Genomic DNA, 19,524 nt, shown 5'->3' on the forward strand with positions numbered 1-19,524 from the left:
TGTTTTATTTTGTTTTTTTAATCCAAGTAACCAAAGGCAGGTACAGCTAATCACAGTGTGTTGCACTTACAGTAACAGCAGGAGTGGTTGTGTTGGTTGAATCGCTGCACCATACACTGTCACACCTTTAAGGTAATTTTTTTGATAACCAAAAGAGGTATATTAAAAAGATCATTTGTAGAAAATTTAATTTCAAATACTGCAAGTGGTCTTTGAATTTGATTAGACCAATGATATGGCCACAGTAAATTTAATTACCGGCAAGGATATAATCCAGTGCCGGCCTCTGTGGCACAAGTGGTAACCTCTTGGCCTTTCATCCAGAAGTCCCGGGTTCAAATCCCAGTCAGGCATGGCATTTTCACATGCTACAAAAATTGTCATTCATCTCATTCTCTGAAGCAATACGTAACGGAGGTCCTGGAGGTTAAAAAAAATAATAAAAGGACATAAACCAGTTATTGCATGGCGTTAAAACAGGTACCATCTTGAAACATTGACACATTTTGTAATGGCAACAGTCTTACATTCTTTCCAGTTATAAAAATTATGTTCATGCAAAATTTCGGCTCAATCAGTTGAATAGGTTTGCATGAAAGAGCAACAGATTCACAGACAACATTGCATATTTGTATATACTGTATATATTAGATAAGATATTAGATAACTTGCAAGTTAAAAATTTTACAGTATTATAAAGTGTATTAGATAAAATTATTACTTTCATACAACATTTAATGATACAAGCTTGTATTTTTGTTTATATTTTTTATTTTTAGCTTTAATCTAAATAAAACAAATGTTTGTTATTTTTTAAACTGGTTATTATATATTAATACTGATGAAAATTCTGCATTATTTAATACTTTTAATTTTACATACTCCCGACATATTTACTACATCTAGTTTTAAACATTTTATTTGATCTACAAAAAACATCTATCTTAATTATAAATGTCTTGCATCATTAAATCAAAAAATTAAATTATTACAATCATTATTATATCATACTTAGCACTTTTGTCCATCATTCTTAAAGAATATTTAAAATTGAAATTTATTAAAATAATAAAAAAGATTTAAAATAATTTCACATGTTAGGTTTTAATCTTTCTGCACAAAACTGAATAATTTTAAATCTTTATTTATAATATTGTTCAACTTACACCAGTTTCTGTTCCTTTCTCATAAAGCATATATTTTTAAATATAATATACACATTACATACAAAAACAGTATTAATATTAGAAATAACCAACCAGAACAGCTTAATAACAGCATTTACTTGGTGCAAATAAATAAAATGACCATATTATTGTATAAATGTCAAACCAAATTTTCATTACGTAAATATTACAACATATAACATTTTTTTTTTTTTTTAAGCCCCCCATATCTATAATTATAATACACATACATTCTATATTAATAAAAGAGCAAACTTTTCCAGCAGACTTATCAAATTATTAAAAAAAAAAGAAGCTTATAAAGAATCAAAAATAATTTTCTTACAAAAATTGGTTTATTTAAATATTAGAAAAGAGATAAAATGATAGATCAACAAAAACTGATTAAATCCAAGAATAATAATATAGCTATTATTAAACACTATTCAGTTTTGTGCAAAAAAGTAAAAAAATCATTAACAAATTATTTCAAAAATGGTCGACTGGTTCATAATTACTTAATAAATTCTAACTCCAAAAAAAAAGCAAACATTCTGAAGATTGAAAGCCATAAGCAATTAAAACATTTATAAGATTAAAGGATCTACAATAGCAAAAAATAAATAAATATTTTTTATAATCTCATATTGTGATTTATATAAATACTAGTGTGAAATCCTATGACTGTTGCTGGATCAGCTATCAGGAGCCAATACCTGACGGGGCGATGGGCTATACTTTCCAACTTTGGTTAGAGGGTACTCAAGAAATAGAATACCCAGGATGGACAAAATCCAGTGGTGGCCACGATGGCAAACAGCCCTAAAGGTGGAAAAGGAAGACTTTCCAATAACAGAAGGTGGATGAGCATACAAAGATAACCTGAATAAAATCCAGGGTAGATAGAGCTCTATGAGTTGGAGGAAGCAGACTGCCTAGGAGAATGGAGGTCTTAGAAGAAAATCTACTGGTCCTCCAGGTTGGGAGATTGGGCGTGGTGTTCGCAACTCCATCCTAGAAAAAGAAAATTTCTACAAAACTAAATGATGAGCCTTGAATCAACACTGGAATTACACGTAACGAAAATAGGCATTTCAAAAACAAACAAAATGAGAGGCGACAAGAGATAGGGAATATTGGAGGCGAATCATGGAGGAGACCAAATTTAATAGTTTCATCATTTAATACTTAATGTTTAGAAAATGCGCTGTGTTACTAATGAAAAATTATCTAATTTTATACAAAATTGCCTGAATAAGGGGAACTTCAAAGAAAATGATATAAAAGTGAAAAAAATTTTTTTTTTCAAATTATTAGCTTTCACTTACCATATGAAGGTGGTAATGTGTTAAATGTATTATCCTGTACCATTGTTGCCGCTCTTGATAAAACATCTAACGGTGATTCAGTCGCAGAACTATCCATTATGACTGTCAATTACACAAAATTCTATCTCCTGGAAAATTTTAAATCAAAAAATTACCAAATTATCAAACATTTTATGCATTAATTTTAAAGATAATAAAAATTATTTTTATACAAATATTTATTTTCACTGCATCTATACATGCGCATTTATTCATTAATGAATAAATCTTTATAATGAATCCTGCAATGCATTAATTATTATGTTACATAATAATTATCTATCTATCTACATATATATATATATATAAAGGGGTGGATTTCTTTGAAATGCAAGATTAAGGACCCCATAGGTATACAAAAAAATTTAATTCGGCATAAAGTTTCTATTTATTGCTAGGGTGGTTTTTATCTTTTTCTTTTTTCAATGTGACTGCTCATGTGACAGTAAACCAGACATTTCTATTGCACAGATCCGGCTATACAACGGTTTTTTTTCTGAAATAGGCAAAAGATTCACTTTTTAATTATTTATCGATATGCCAAATAAAAATCATTTATTGTCGATCGTTATTTAAAGTTATCAGTTACCAAAGATTTTAAAATGTCTGTTTTTTTTTAAATTACTTTTAAATGAAACATCATATAAAAATGAAATTCAAGGCAATGATGAATCTCGATTTTTAGGAACTTTTGAGGTTTTTAAAACCTTTCTACACCCAATAATAAGGTCATAAACCACTCACATTTACTGCACAAGCACTATGGAGTACAGATTTTTTTTTTAAATTGAAGAATGTTCTCCTTGAAAATGACTATTGAGATTCACTTTTGGTTCCATAAGGGGTCCACTAGGCAGAGACCCTGGCTAGATGGTCGGGCGAGCAAAGTGAGCCCTGACTGGCTAGTAAGCCAGTCAGTTTTGTGTTTTATCTTGCATTGAAACATTAAATTTAAAAAAAAGAAAATTGTTTTGGTAAATATTCAATTTCAATACTAAAACTCATCTTAAAATCAAATGAGCATATTAAAAAAGACTTCTTTCTTTTCAGTCATCTCTGTGAAAACTCTCTTGATAGTCCTTTTGTAAGTTTTTTCACAAAGTTTAAGATGAATGTTTAAAATTAAAAATTACAATCTTCATTGAAAATATTAAGGTATTTTTCAAAATTTGTGTTTATCACTGCTTAGTTGTCATAATCATAGTTATGATATAATAAATGACAAATAGGCTAATGTTATTCCAACATTTGAAGTATTTTTACATAAAATTTTTTAAAAAACTTGAAACTAGAAAATAATAAAAATATACATATTTCAGAGAGAGTTAGCTTATTAGTAGCAAAACTGCTACCAATGCTAATTGGAAGTAGTCTCTTCATATACTTATTTTATTATTTTTAATAAAAAATAAGTTAACAGATATTATTTAAACAGTATTTATTTTTTACAGTCTACCATATTTAAAAAAAATAAATAAAGTAAAAAATATAAAATAAATGTTTAAAAATAATTTAAACCCCATCTCTATTATGCAAATATGACAAAGTTCACAACCAACTAAATTCAATGGTCTTGCGGCACTCTAGATCATACTTATTTTTCTCACTGAATTCCAGCTACACAATGATAGAAGAATAAAAAACCATGTGTCTAGCTTTCTAATCACTTAAAAACTATGAAGCTTGTTTTAATGAAAATACAATATGCAAATATCCATTGAAAATCATACCCTGGTTAGTTCAAAACATAATTTTTTTTGTATGACATAGTTTTTATTTCCAAGAAATAAATTTTGTTACGGCATATATTTAAGTGGGACATTGAAAAACCATTAATCACTAAATGCTGCCCCAACTTGGGAAAACAAACCCAAACCTCCAAGGAATAAGCAGGTTGGACACTCACTACTATTTGATGATCATCCCTTTAGTTGAATTTGTTTATCTCAGCTCATGCAATCTGTTTAGGTAAGTTATTTCTTTCTCACTATTTAATCATTCCTTTACTCTTGAACTTCTTTTTCCTGGGATATTCAATGAATTTTTCCAAACAAAATATTGTAAAATGACAAAATTGTACATTTTTTATCTAAACTGACCAATACACAAATAAAAAAATTACTTTACAATGAACAGATTCAACGATTTAAAAAAAAAAAATATTCCTACATAAGTTATGTAACATTTTATTTACTTGAAACTTAGAAACTACATTATTACAAAAAGAATTAACTAACAAGCCAAATGTTTTAATCTCTACTCTCCTGGGTGACATATTGTGACAATACTTTGAAAGTAATCACAATTACAATATGTAAAACATAAAGAAAATATAAAAAAGCACATGAACTGTCATATATCCTTAAATCTCACTAACAAAATACAAACTTCACCACAGAATATGATCATAAAAAGATACCAAACTTCCAAGAAAATATCATATACATATAAAAATCAAATGATTAGTAAAATAAACCCATCACAACTGACACAAATGGTATAAAAATCTGACTTTTTTTACAGATATTACATCATAATCTATCCATAAGAGATGAAAACCACAATCACACAAGTAAAAAAAACCTACCATTTAACAGTTCGACACACCCATAATTATAGACAATAAAATAAAGATGCTGTGACAGAAAATATCTAATGTGATACATAACTTCTATACGTAAATCAATTACAATTCAAACAAAACTGCCAACATTTAACTACATTGCTATTTCACAAGTTACTATGTTGCTTTCAAAACTACAAATACGATATACAATGATATATAGCAACTACCAAAACAAACATTAATAAACAGCACATAAGTATATAAATTAAAATGCACTAAATATTAGATTGGGCAAACTTTTTAAGTTAGAGAGGTGGTTACTTATATACTATCATCTAAAACAGCAAAAGCAAGAGGAAAGTGATAAGAGGGATAATGACAATAAAAGAACATGGAATAATTTGCATATTGATGCTTTTAATGCATATATAAAAAGAACAAAAATTAACCTTGAAAACATATGATATATAGTTGCGACTAACAATAATCTCACATATATGAATTTGTAATTACGTTTCTAACAGAATTATCTCACTTTAATTTTCCTAGTAACCTTATCAGGAGTAATATCCTTTTTGTTCCTGTAGTGGCTATACCAATATTGGGAGGACTGGTGTTTTATGTCAAATCAACTGCATTATAATTATGGCACTTAAGATAGCAACAAAATTAACCTTCAAATCAACTAATAAAGACTGGACATATATACAAAGACTTAAACATAACATGCAAATTTTATATATAGAATATGAAATATTAACTTAATACATTTCAATATTATGAAATTTACAAACACATTAAAGTTTATAAGACATTGAACTATCTGTACAACCACAATACCAAATATATTTTATCAGGCATTGAAGAAATTTTCTAATGACATATACATATATGTTCATTAACCACATTTTGTCACACTGTTCTAAAAGTTTTAAATAAATCTGTGAGATAAATAAGATTTATCATGACTGAAGAAGTAATAATTAATTTTTATTACTACTTCAATCACAATAAATCTACATCTCATATTTTTCTTCAAATACAATAAATAATTTATAGTTTCTACTACCCATGTCAACTCAAAAAATAAATAAACAATAACACTTAAATAGCACTGGCTCTCAACAATAAATGATTTTAACAAAACTGTAGATTCATAGGCTGAGTTTCATTCCAAAACTGTCCTTACTTGCTACTTCTTAATGGCCTGACAAAATTTTTTTTTAAGATTTCAACAAAATACTGCTCCCATCAACAAATTTATTTTTTTTAAAAGATCAATTCCTACACCACATTATAATAACATCTTTTTCATGTTTGAAATATTTTAGCAGTTTTAGTGTAATTTTAAATATTTTAGAAAAAAATGGAAGTTCAGCAGCAAGAATAATTAATATTAAAAACTTATGTATGTATATTTATTATACAAACTTAACATAATAAAACTTACTAATAAGAAGGAATATTTTAATTTATACATTATTTCAACCCTAACCTGCAAATCCTAGTAAATATTTTCAAACATTTTTCTAGTAGATAGAATGAGAATAATGAAATTTCATACCATAAACATACAGTCTTTATCTTATTCTCATTTCAGACTTTACCGAACAATAATATTATTAGAAAAAAGAATTATATTAATAATATACATAAAAACAGTATTCCATAAAACTAGAATCTTGTATGAAAATACAGCAAGATTAATTATAGTGACTAAAACAATCCAATAAAATTGTTTGAGATTAAATAAACAGAAAAAGAGTTACATGAAATTACTACAATTAAAAAAAAACAAGCAACAATCTAACCTAAAATGATAAATCATTCATAACCTAAAATGAGGAATAACAAATAATAAAAATGAATATAAGAATAATACAATATAAAATGAAAATCAGAAATATCTTTAAAAATGATTAAATAACATTCGTATTCATTGATGAATACACTGTCAAACAGATATTAACAAATATAAACATATTATTTTAAGGAGGGGCAACATCAAGTGCTAAACATTTTTTTTTCATTCTATCACTAGCAAATAACTTAAAATAACATAAATGCAAATTATACAACCTGATCTAATTCTGCATTTAAGCATACATTTTTTTTTTAATTTCATCATTATCATATAGGCAGAATTAATAATTCTTAAAAACATTTTGCTGCACAAAATAATTTTAATTATTTTTATTATTTACATAAATTAAATTTACCTGTTAATTTTCTCTTAAACAATTTACACACGATTCTAAACGCACTAATATCTTCCTTATTATGTTTTATTACTATTTTTTATTAATGAAAATAATCTCATCGATTTTAAATATTAAAAACACAATTGAAGACTTAAAAACACAATTAATTTCATGACTTTTAGGCTTTCTCAGTATAATACTACTGATATAGTTTATAATATATATTTAACCGCACTAAAACAAAAATAAATTATTCATTAGAATGGAAAATAAATTCAAATGTTATGTTTTTAACGAGATCAGCAATGCAGAAACTTTATAGTCACGGATGAAAAATTTTCACGTTATTGAAGAACTAAAGCACTATGGTAAAACGTAACGTTCAAACAACAATAAAAAAATAATGTCCTAGATTTAAAGAAAGAAGGCCGCATTCCAGAGGCAACTCCGTTTGAAAGAGATAAGCAAAATAATTCTGCGGCAGAACTGGCCCCTTAACACAAAAAAATCGATGACTCTCTACAAAACTGATGAGAAACTGAAGCAAAACGTATTTTAAAAACGTACTTACCGATTAATAAACGAAGTATTCACACGAGTTTCAACACTGAATATTTACTGAACAAATGAAACGATTGTAAATTGTTTAGGAGAAATTCCACTATACTATTCAACTACGAGTTTTTGACATTTTGCCCAAACCACCAACATGATGGAATGTCAAGTATGAAAAGAATGGAGCATTCGACTGGGCTGCACTCTTTCTTTAAAAATCTGTAACTACCAGCAGCAGTTCGTGAATTATTTGTTGCTGCCGTTAACAACGCGGTTAATTCTAAATAATAATATATTATTTTATTTGACATATAAAAATACGCATTCATTTTCAAATTATTCATATATATTCATATTACATCAGTTAAGAGGGGATTACAAAGCTTATTAATTTCATATTCAACTAGTGTATTTGCAATGACAACGTTTCTTGCTTACATAGTACTGCGTAAATACAAGTAATAATAATTATTATTTTCACTTATTCGGCTTTTTTAAACTCTTAACCCCTACAACAAAAAATCTAAAACCATTAGAGAATTTGTATTATAGTCTATTTTTACATGGAGTGTAGGGATTTTGTAGGTCTATTAACACAGTCTTGTTTATCGATGCTATTATCAGCGAGCCCTGAAATTACTGATCTAATTTTGATGCGGTTTTACTTTCTCGTACGTACGTACGTAGCATACGCTAGAGAAAGTATGTATCGTGCAAGAATTGAGGCCCAGAGTGCATAAATGGCATAAACCCAAACTATTACACTGAAAAAAAAAATCAAGTTTAATATTATCACTAAAATAAACATTGTTTAATCAGCTACAATTTGAAATGGAAAAGCAGTTTATATATCACTTTTATTTCCTTAATGAAAAATACAATATATTTTAAAACAACAATTGTTTAACTTAAAATTGTTGGTTAAGCCAGTATGCATTTTAATTAAAGATTTATAAATTTATTGTTGGTCATTTAGTTTTTGGATTATGAACAGTAATTTATACAACACAAAGCACTGTTTAAAAATTCAACTATTTTATTAGATTTCAAACATTACAATGCAATGTGCTTAAAATTATATATGCAATTTTTATTCATCTTAATAATAGGACAGATTAAAGTATAATGTAATAATAATAATAATAATAATAATAATAATAATAATAACAAAAATTTGATTCTAATCTTTTTAAACAATGAAAGAAACAAAACAATGATAAAATAAACAATAGGAATATTTTTAAAAACTGTAGCACCTCACACAAACTGTTTTATGGAATTTTTTAATGAAAACAAACATAAGGCTTCTCATTTATTTTCACTTGATGTTGCAGTTGAAGGCTTAACACATTAAGAGAGCTCCTGTATGTCTTGATAAAAGCTGTCTTTAGATGGAAGTTTGAATTGTAAATTGTTTGAGTTCTCATTAAATCTATTCTCTTATTTGGATAAAGTATTCAAATTTTTTTAATCTAGAGTAATGTGAGATGTAAGGTGGGAACTTATAATAAACTTTTCAGTTTTATTTACCTTTTCACTGCTTGTCTTATTAACAGAAAATCTAGCAACATTTTGCTAATCAACTGGTGAGGCAATTCCTTTGCATTTGTTAACCAATAAATTGGTAAGTCAGGCAACTGAAAATCCTAAAAACTTGTATGAAAAATTCCTTACTTTTATGTCCACGCCATAATCTTTAGTAAGATATACAACCTAGTATGGTGAAGTTTATTATCATTTTTGTGCCTACATGCTGCTTACTAATTAACCAAATTATTGAGAAAAGGAGTATAAAGATTATAGTTGCATAATTCATAATAATTATTAGAAATGTTTTGGCGCTCTTCATTAGAAATCTATTGGTAACATTCTGCAATGCAAGTTCATTCCTTGTGTCACATTTTTTCAGTAATTATAATCCCCTTCTAACAAAATAACTTACCTAAATTTTCTCCTTTTTTTCTATATTACGTTTACACGACTTTTCATTTCTTACTCTTTTCCTGAAGCTTTAAACAGGGACAGAAGTTGAAGTTAAGCTGGTAGACAATGAAAGTGAATCAAGTGATAGAGATGGCAGTAGGTTGAACAATGTATGAAAAAACAAGCTGGAAGAATTCTTATCCTCACTCAATAGCTAATAAGAGAGAGGTGTCACCAAACACATCTGAATCTAACACGAGGTTAAGTCAATTATTATCCGCAATGTAGTTATAAATTTTATTGCAATAGAAATAGGAACTTACATGTACATCATTTTTCAATGCAGTCCCCTTGCATTTCAACACACTTGGTCCATTGTTGCACAAGCTTCCTGATGATCACATTAAAGAAGGTTTTTGGTTGAGCTGCGAGCCAGGAATGCACCGCTTCTTTCACTGTTTTGTCCGAGGTAAATTGACCCCTTAATGCCTCTTTGAGTGGACCAAACAAGTGGTAGTCAGAATGGGCAAGATCAGGACTATATGGAGAATGAGCCAGTACTTGAAAGTTGAGTTTCTGGAGCGTTTCAGCAGTATATGGACGGGCATTGTCGTGCAACAACACAACACCTTTCGACAGCAGTCCTCAGCGTTTGCTTTGAATTGCAGGCTTCAGTTTGGCAGTAAGCATCAAACTGTAACGCACACTGTTTATTGTCGTGCTCCTTTCCTCATAATGTTCCAGTTTCCAGTACTGGGCCTTGTGAGTCCCAAAAAACCATAAGCATCAGTTTTCCTGCGGACGGTTAGGTCATGAACTTTTTTTTGCAGGGCGAATTTGGATGTTTCCATTCCATACTTTGCCGTTTACTCTCCAGCTCGTAATGATGGATCCGTTTCGTCACCGTTGATGATTCTGTCTAAGATGTCCCGTTCGTTACCAATGCTAGCAATCCAAATGTTTTTGGCAGATGTCCAAGCGCGTTTGTTTATACGACAGTGTGAGTTATTTTGGAATCCATGTAGCACAAACTTTATGAAACCCAAGTCTGTTGTGGATGATTTCGTAGACAGAACCGTAACTAATTTGCAGACGATGTGCCACTTCATCGATAGTTACTAGTCTGTCTAAGAAAACCATGTCACGTGCACACTCAATGTTTTCCTCATTTCTGGCGGTAAACGGTCGTCCGGCTTCTTCGTCGTGCATAACACTTGTGCGACCTTTTTTGAATTTTTCAATCCATTTATAGACAGTCCGTTATATCCGTTCACGTACTGTACCGAAAGTTTTCGATGAATTTCGGCCCCTGATACACCTTCCGACCACAAAAAAAGTATCGCTGAACGTTGCTCTTCTTTGATGCAAACAGAAAGTGGAGCAGCCATGGTTAACGGCAGGGCAGCGATAATGTAATTAACCTCTTTTTTTCTTTTTCCTGTTTAGCCTCCGATAACTACCGTTCAAATAATACTTCAGAGGATGATATGTATGAGTGTAAATGAAGTGTAGTCTTGTACATTCTCATTTCGACTATTCCTGAGATTTGTGGTTAATTGAAACCCAACCACCAAAGAACATCGGTAACCACGATCTAGTATTCAAATCCGTGTAAAAATAACTGGCTTTACTAGGAGTTGAACGCTGGAACTCTCGACTTCCAAATCAGCTGATTTGGGGAGACGCGATCACCACTAGACCAACCCGGTGGGTAAATGTAATTAACCTAGTAGCATCAAACCTGCACAGACATAACAACAATTAAACCACTCATGCGTCATCTACGCAACACGACAGTACTACCAACATAAACAAAAATATAATTAAATTGCGAATAATAATTGACTTACCCTCGTAAATTACACAGGCCTGTGTTTTTTATTGTTCGAAAAATTGTTTACTTTTTTCTTTTTTTTTAAATATGAAGACCATTTTTTAATTACATTTAGAATTTATTTACAAAGGATATGAAAAACAAGATTACTTTAAAATATCATTAAAATTGATTAAAACACACAGTAAAATACTATTTTTTAGAATTACTATTTACTTACACGTCCATATAAAACCTTTTTTTTAATGCTTCTTTTTCTTCAGTGGTCTCATGGCAGGTCATCCCTTTTTATCTTACAGTAGACAGCTATTATGCTCATGTTCCAACTCCTCTTCATCTCATTCATGTCTTTGTGAAATAGCCTAAATTTTTTAATAACATATTTTGTACACTATTGTTATAATCTTCATTATTTTTATCACCAAGAAACTTTGTAACTGTATAAGGATATAGTTACAAAGTTTCTTTGCGTTCAAGGAAAGGCTTTCCAAGCTTGTTTTTCACATCAGCTTTTAAGATTTGTCTTTGTGGCCACTGCTTTTTTTACTATCACTACTATCCTATGCACACAAAAACAAGGATATTTGATATAATCGCTTTGTTGTTCAAGTAACAAAGAAAGTACCTTTAAATTGCCACAAATTGTCCAATCTTGATCCTTATACTGAAGTTTAATCAAAAGTAACTCAAGATTTTTGTAACATTCTTTCAAAAGAATGTATATTGATAAATAAGCATACTTACTTCCATTGTGCAGAAAAACTGCCTTAAGCACTTTTCAATGAATTTATGAACAGTCTCCATTCAAAAACCTTGTAGTCAATGTGGAATTGTTCTGACTCCAGGTACAACATTACAGTAAACTAATGAATCTTCTCGAGAGAGATACTGAACAAAGTCTTTTTATCTAATCCTAAACCAGTGAAAAGTAATGCAAGGTGCTAACAAATCTTTTCCTTCAAACTTGAGCCTAAAATTTCTGCGGAGTCCGAAGGAAGCTTTAAGTCCCTCACCAAATCATTTAATTTGGATGCTCGAACAGTTTTGGTTCATCACTTCCAGTATCTAAATATCATTTTCATCATCCAGTTCATTAGCACAGACCTGTGAAACCACATTCTTCATCACATATATCATCTAATTTATCTGGTGGTGAAGAAACAGGTATTTCTGGTCTATGAGGTACAGGAAATACCACTGATCAAAGGTCTGGATAAAAAATGTACTTTCTGCGTTTTAAATTGAATTCCTGTATATACATGAACAAAATTAACAATCACCGCTATGATTCATTGGTTCTCTCCAAACAATAGACACTCTAAAGCAGAAAGACTGATTTGTAGTGACCACTGGGGAAGCTCTTCAACACACACTAAAACAACCTTATGAGGAACACAAGTTTTGTCTTGGTCTCCTAATTTCACACCAAAACATACAAAATATAAATTTTTTATGAATTCTGTAATGTTTCTTTATTGTTTTTTGGTAGTGTGGTTTCCACAATATAGCAAAAAGTCAGGCGCGTTGACACAGCTTCTTGATGCCACTGGATTTTAATTAAACAAAAGTAATTAAAATTACTTGTAAAATATAAGTATAGTTTCATAGAAAATTTAAAAACAAAAAAAAATTATAATATAAGTTAAATGAATGAAGTGCCACAACTAATAGCATACCAAAGTTGTAAAAAGGTTACTGAACTTAATTTTTTGTGTAGAATAGTAGACGGTGGTGGAGGGAATGCAGACACACAGTAACAGAAAAATAATCAGACATGTATTAACATGAAAATGACTTAATGTACAGTTATGTTATAAATTTATTATTGCTTTTAACTTCTTTGTCATAACCAACTGTATTTTTATTCAGAACATCAACTTCTGCATTTTCATTCATAAAAAAATAATGACTGTTTACTTAAACAGCAGTTTTACAAAACGATCCTTTATAATAGGATCCTTTATTATTGCGAAAAAACCTTACATGATGGAATTTTTTAAATATTTTTCTCATTTTCAGCACAAAAAGAAATTTATTATAATCATTACATAGATTCCAGACAATTTTACTATTGCAGATCTGTGTATCTGAAAGATGGACAAAAACTTAAATAGAAATTGGACTTCAGGTTAATAATTTATGTTACAGTTATCTTGTATTTTTAATTTTAACTAAAATAATATTTTTTTTTTGTCTTCAGTCATTTGACTGGTTTGATGCAGCTCTCCAAGATTCCGTATCGAGTGCTAGTTGTTTCATTTTGGTATACCCACTACATCCTACATCCCTAACAATTTGTTTTACATATTTCAAACATGGCCTGCCTACACAATTTTTTCCTTCTACATGTCCTTCCAATATTAAAGCGACTATTCCAGGATGACTTAACGTGTGGCCTATAAGTCTGTCTCTTCATTTAGCTATATTTTTCCAAATGCTTCTTTCTTCATCTATTTGCCGCAACACCTCTTTATTTGTCACTTTATCCACCCATCTGATTTTTAACATTCTCCTACAGCACCACATTTCAAAAGCTTCTAATCTTTTCTTCTCAGATACTCTGATCGTCCAAGTTTCACTTCCATATAAGGCGACACTCCAAACATATACTTTCAAAAATCTTTTCCTGACATTTAAATAAATTTTTGATGTAAAAAAATTATATTTCTGACTGAAGGCTTGTTTCGCTTGTGCTAATCGGCATTTTATATCGTTCCTGCTTCGTCCATCTTTAGTAATTCTACTTCCCAAACAACAAAATTCTTCTACCTCCATAATCTTGTCTTCTCCTATTTTCACATTCAGTGGTCCATCTTAGTTATTTCTAATACATTTCATTACTTTCGTTTTGTTCTTGTTAATTTTCATGCGGTAGTTCTAGGACTTCATCCATGCCATTCATTGTTTCTTCTAAATCCTTTTTACTCTTGGTTAGAATTACTATATCATCAGCAAATCTTAACATCTTTATCTTTTCCCCTTGTAGTGTTACTCCGAAACTAAATTGTTCTTTAACTTCATTAACTGCTAGTTCCATGTAAAGATTAAAAAGTAACGGCGATAGGAAACATCCTTGTCGGACTCCCTTTCTTATTATGGCTTCTTTCTTATGTTCTTCAATTATTACTGTTGCTGTTTGGCTCCTGTAAATGTTAGAAATTGTTCTTCTATCTCTGTATTTGAGCCCTAATTTTTTTAAAATGCTGAACATTTTATTCCAGTCTACATTATCGAATGCGTTTTCTAGGTCTATAAATGCCAAATATGTTGGTTTGTTTTTCTTTAATCTTCCTTCTACTATTAATCTGAGGCCTAAAATTGCTTCCCTTGTTCCTATACTTCTCCTGAAACCAAATTGGTCTTCTCCTAACACTTCTTCCACTCTCCTCTCAATTCTTCTGTATAGAATTCTAGTTAAAATTTTTGATGCATGACTAGTTAAACTAATTTTTCTGTATAAACATAAATATATAATAACAATAATAATATATAATATGTGTATAATATATATACTGTTCTGTATATATTCTGTAAAAATAATATAAGCAAACTCAAAGAATTAACAAAATCAACAAGCTCACCTAATATTTCACAAACATTAACATATTTTGGTGATAAAATAAAAAGAAAACTATATTAAAATTAATTTTAATTACTCTCCTAAATAATACAAGATTATTTTTAATAAAGTAAATATCCACTAAATAGAATACTTGAACTAGATATTTAAATACAAACACTCAAAAATGAAAATAATGTTTTACTGATTATGAATAAAACTAAATGATGTGATGTTTCTGTGATGACTAATTTCTGTGATGTTATCACAGAAAAAATATTTATTAGCGACAGTTTATCATTAAATAAGAAGAAGCTCTAAATTTCACCAAAATATTATAATACAGAATGTAAAATAATAGAGTGTCTTATCTGCATTTATTTTGTAGTAAAAACAAAAAAACACAAAAAAACAGATTATCATTTTTATAACACTTGCTATGTAGTAAAAACAAAAATTTAACGAAGTCCTAATGTGGAATACCACTTCTTAATAAAATGAAAATACTGCCAAGCCACTTAATTTTTTTTGCAACTATCTAAAAGATTATCTGGGCTAATTTATTTCCTGTAATAATTGTTTTATAATAAAATAACTTTACTAACTCAAATTTACTTACTTTATGGATCAACTCACTTATGTACTGACTCAACTCATCTTTCATTTCAATGGATCTTGATTGTTTTAATTGCAAAAAAAATCTATGTAGGTTTTTATGATCTTAAAAATGCTTTAAAATTAAATTTTTTAAAATTACAAACATATCAGTAATCAACCATCTTATGATTATTTCAGAGTGAAAGCTAATTCTTCTATTATAATCAATTAAATGATAATTAAAAGTAATCAAATGATGGAATTTTGTTTTCATAATGTAATTACTGTGAAGATTTGAATATAATCATAGAATCAATGGAGAATTTTAAAGATTACATAGGTCAATTGGGTACAAAAAGAAAAAAATTCAAAATTAACTGGATAACTGAGAAGTTTGAGACATAAACCTTAAAAAAAGAAAATCACTACATGGATCACTCATACACAAGTGTTAAACTGTTCAGGTTTTTTTAGCCTCAGGGACCACATTATGCTTCAGAGGATGAGATAAAATGGCAGCTTTGTAGCATCTGAAAATGCCTTGCTGAAATGTTAGGGAATCAATTTTATTCTATAAGGAAGAGTCATTAGGGAAGAAAGGGAAACTGCTGAAGATCAGTAATATTAGTCTATAAGAGATAGATAACTGGTGATGTGGAATTAATTGGTAAGAGAATATCTTGTATGCAGAAAAACAATAATTTAATTTGATTTTGATAATTTAATTTGTGTTGTTGATTTGTAAATTTCAATTCTTATGCTGGAACTCTCTCTTCATTTACCCAGAACCAAAGAATAAATCCTACATAACAAAATATATGCATGTATACACAAATTCACGTTATAAAATTCACGTTATACAAATACCGCAGTGTATTACATGTGTATTTATATGGGTGTTAATTCAATCATTAGTGTCAGTATTATAGTTGTGCGATAGAAGTAATAGTAGTAATATTAGTACTTGTAACTTCAAAATCTTTACATAAAGAATCATAATAGTAAACCAATGGGACCCCAAAATAATGCATTACATTAGTATAAAATATAAACAGCAAAACCAAAACACCCTTGTTTTCTCATACAAGAAAAAAAAGCGAAACACAATCGTGTTTGGTTAGAAGAAAATAAAAATTGTATTTTTTCTAAAACAGTAAAAAACTAAAATAAAATAAAAAAGACAATTTTTATTTTCACTCTTTTTAGTTCCTTGTACAAAGTAAAGGAAGTATTGGGATCGTAAAAAATTTCAGTTTCCAGATTTCAATGCAAATATCCATTTTGACCATCCCTAAATCCATTTTGACTAGTTTCGACGTGACATCTGTACACACACATACATATATATCTTGTATAACTTGAAAACAATTAGCCGTAGGATGTTGAAATTTTGGATATAGGACTGTTGTAACATCTAGTTGTGTACCTCCCCTTTTGATTGCAATTGTCTGAAACAAAAGTGTCCAAAAAAGCCCAAAATCCAAAAATATTTAGATTTTGGACTTTTTCTTTACTACAGTAATAAGCCCTCATCGAGTGCTTTTCAACGATATATCATAAGTGGTATTTATTTTCATTCGTTCCAGTTATAGACAAATAAAATTTTAATTAATGAAATATTTGGATCTTAGAAGGGAAATGCACATTGGTTCAAATCAGACTGCAACACCTTTTTTTTAAACTTTTTTTAAATTTAAATTATTGTTTTATTACTAATTTTTAACCTGTGATTGTAAAAAAAAATTACAATAAATAATTATTTAATAATAACAATAAAAAAAGAAAAACAAAAGTTATTAGCGAAATAAAATTTTATGTAATTCTAAAAATGTGTATATGTAATTTAACAGGTATTACATATGTGTATATATAACAGATTTGGTGAAACATTTGATTATCTAATATTAATTGAAAATTATAATTTAGAATCATATTATTTTTGGATTTTCTAGTTCAATTTTATGTACAAAGTTAACTACAGAATGACTGAAAAATAGACCCTTACAAGAACAACATATACACTGAGGCATACATGCCCAATCTTTATTAAATTGCAAAAATTCTTATCTTTTAGTTCATTAATCCTCCGATATTGTCGGACAATATTCTCCCAAAATCGAAGTTGATCATCATTTTGTTTGTTTTTTATTCCCAATCATTTAATTGCTTTTTGGTTTGATATAATTCTTCTGATCTTAATTTTTATACAGGTTCTCTAGTTTTCAAATTTTCTCTCTCTTTATATTCATCATTCTCTCTTAATCTTTTTATTCTTTCCTCGATCCTAACGTTTCCTTCCTCTTTAATAATTATGTAATTTTTTGATGCTATTAAAAACTAATATTTCAGCAATTGTGTAACTGTCAACTTTATTAAAGAACTGGAGGATCATATCTCACTTTCAAACAAAATAAGTTTTAATGAAGTGCAAATTTAGTCTTTTCTATAGCAAAGTTATCTGCATTAATATACAATAATTATATTGTTTACATAGTGAAGATTCCTTTAGTTGAACAAAGATGCTTTGATTTATTTAAAATTGGACTAGTAACAAAAATATTTAAAGACTGAAAGTGACTATTTATAGAAAACAATATCAAGACATTAACAGTTGAGACATGCAACAATTTGACATATCATTGGATGCAAAAGGATTAGATGCACGTGTTGAAATAGAAAAAAGTATTGGATTTGTGATAAAAGATTTGTACTAAAAAATGCACAAAAAAGTAAATTAATAATAAATGTGATAAAAATTATGACTTTTTTTTCAGTGGCAATACAGATCAAACATGTTTTAAAAAAAATTATAAAAACAAGTAATCTTCTTATAGAACAAATAAATAATAATGAATTTGCTCAACAGCAGCTCAAAAGTTTTTAGACACAAATATTAAAATTACTTGGATCTGGAATTACTTCACTCCCAGAATAATGTCTAGCTCAATTCTCAGAAGTTCAAATAATATGAAATGGGGAAACTGTTATGAACTTAAAAAGCAGAATAAAATCTCCATTATTGAAATATAAATGTAACAGCTCATATGATTGGAAAACTTGAATTGCTCAGGGACAAAGAGAAGATAAATAATTTTGAAGAAATGACAAACTGGAAAAATTCTTTGATGAATTACTGCAGGAGTTAATATAATTAAGTATCAGACATACTGATTGATATATTAACAAAAGTCATTCGGTGTTACTTGCTGTACTTTTAGTTATGGTATATTTGGAAAACAACAGTCCCATCGTTCAACTTTCATTAAGTCCTCCACAAGTAGAGAAATAATTTTTTTGTTGTAGTATTTATTTATTTAACTATATAACAAAATTATAAATAAATATTTTTACTTAAAAAAGAAGAAAAATAAAGATAATTTTGGTTATTGTTTTTCAATAAAACGGAATTATTTTATCATAAAGATACAAATAGAACTAAAATGATTGAAGTAAAATAACTTTCTGATGTAGTCAGTAAGTGTTGAAAAATTTTATGCAATTCATTAGCAGCCTTTTTCTAATACAACTAGATATCCAAACATCAGTCTTCTTATTGGTTTATTTTATTTTGGCTACTCCTCCAATTGTCTTTCAATGACCTAAATATTGAAACTAGAGCTGGGTGATCTAATTTCAAATATTATTTTTTAATTTGAAAATAATTTTAATAAAATTTATGCTCTCAAAACAAGTGATAAAATTAAAACTTTTAAAAAACCCACGAAGCCATTTTGAAGGAAAATATCCACTGCAGTG

At 28.7% G+C, this 19,524-nt stretch overlaps 1 protein-coding gene across 2 annotated transcripts in view; it reads right to left on the minus strand.

Annotated features, from left to right (window-relative positions):
* LOC142333296 (uncharacterized) overlaps positions 1-8,036 on the minus strand; it is a 103,893-nt gene extending 95,857 nt beyond the window's left edge. The window contains exons 1-2 of one of the 2 annotated variants that reach the window (XM_075380321.1): positions 7,872-8,036; positions 2,495-2,622 (exon numbers count right to left, since the gene is read on the minus strand). In XM_075380321.1, coding sequence (XP_075236436.1) covers positions 2,495-2,591 — 97 coding nt within the window. In that variant the 5' untranslated portion in view covers positions 2,592-2,622; positions 7,872-8,036. Of the gene's footprint in view, positions 1-2,494; positions 2,623-7,318; positions 7,472-7,871 lie in introns of those variants that run through there. The other variant, XM_075380322.1, reaches the window with a different exon arrangement.
* Between the last annotated feature and the right edge of the window lie 11,488 nt (positions 8,037-19,524).

The sequence above is a fragment of the Lycorma delicatula genome, chromosome 12 (assembly GCF_047948215.1).
Source record: "Lycorma delicatula isolate Av1 chromosome 12, ASM4794821v1, whole genome shotgun sequence".
Lineage (NCBI taxonomy): Eukaryota > Metazoa > Arthropoda > Insecta > Hemiptera > Fulgoridae > Lycorma > Lycorma delicatula.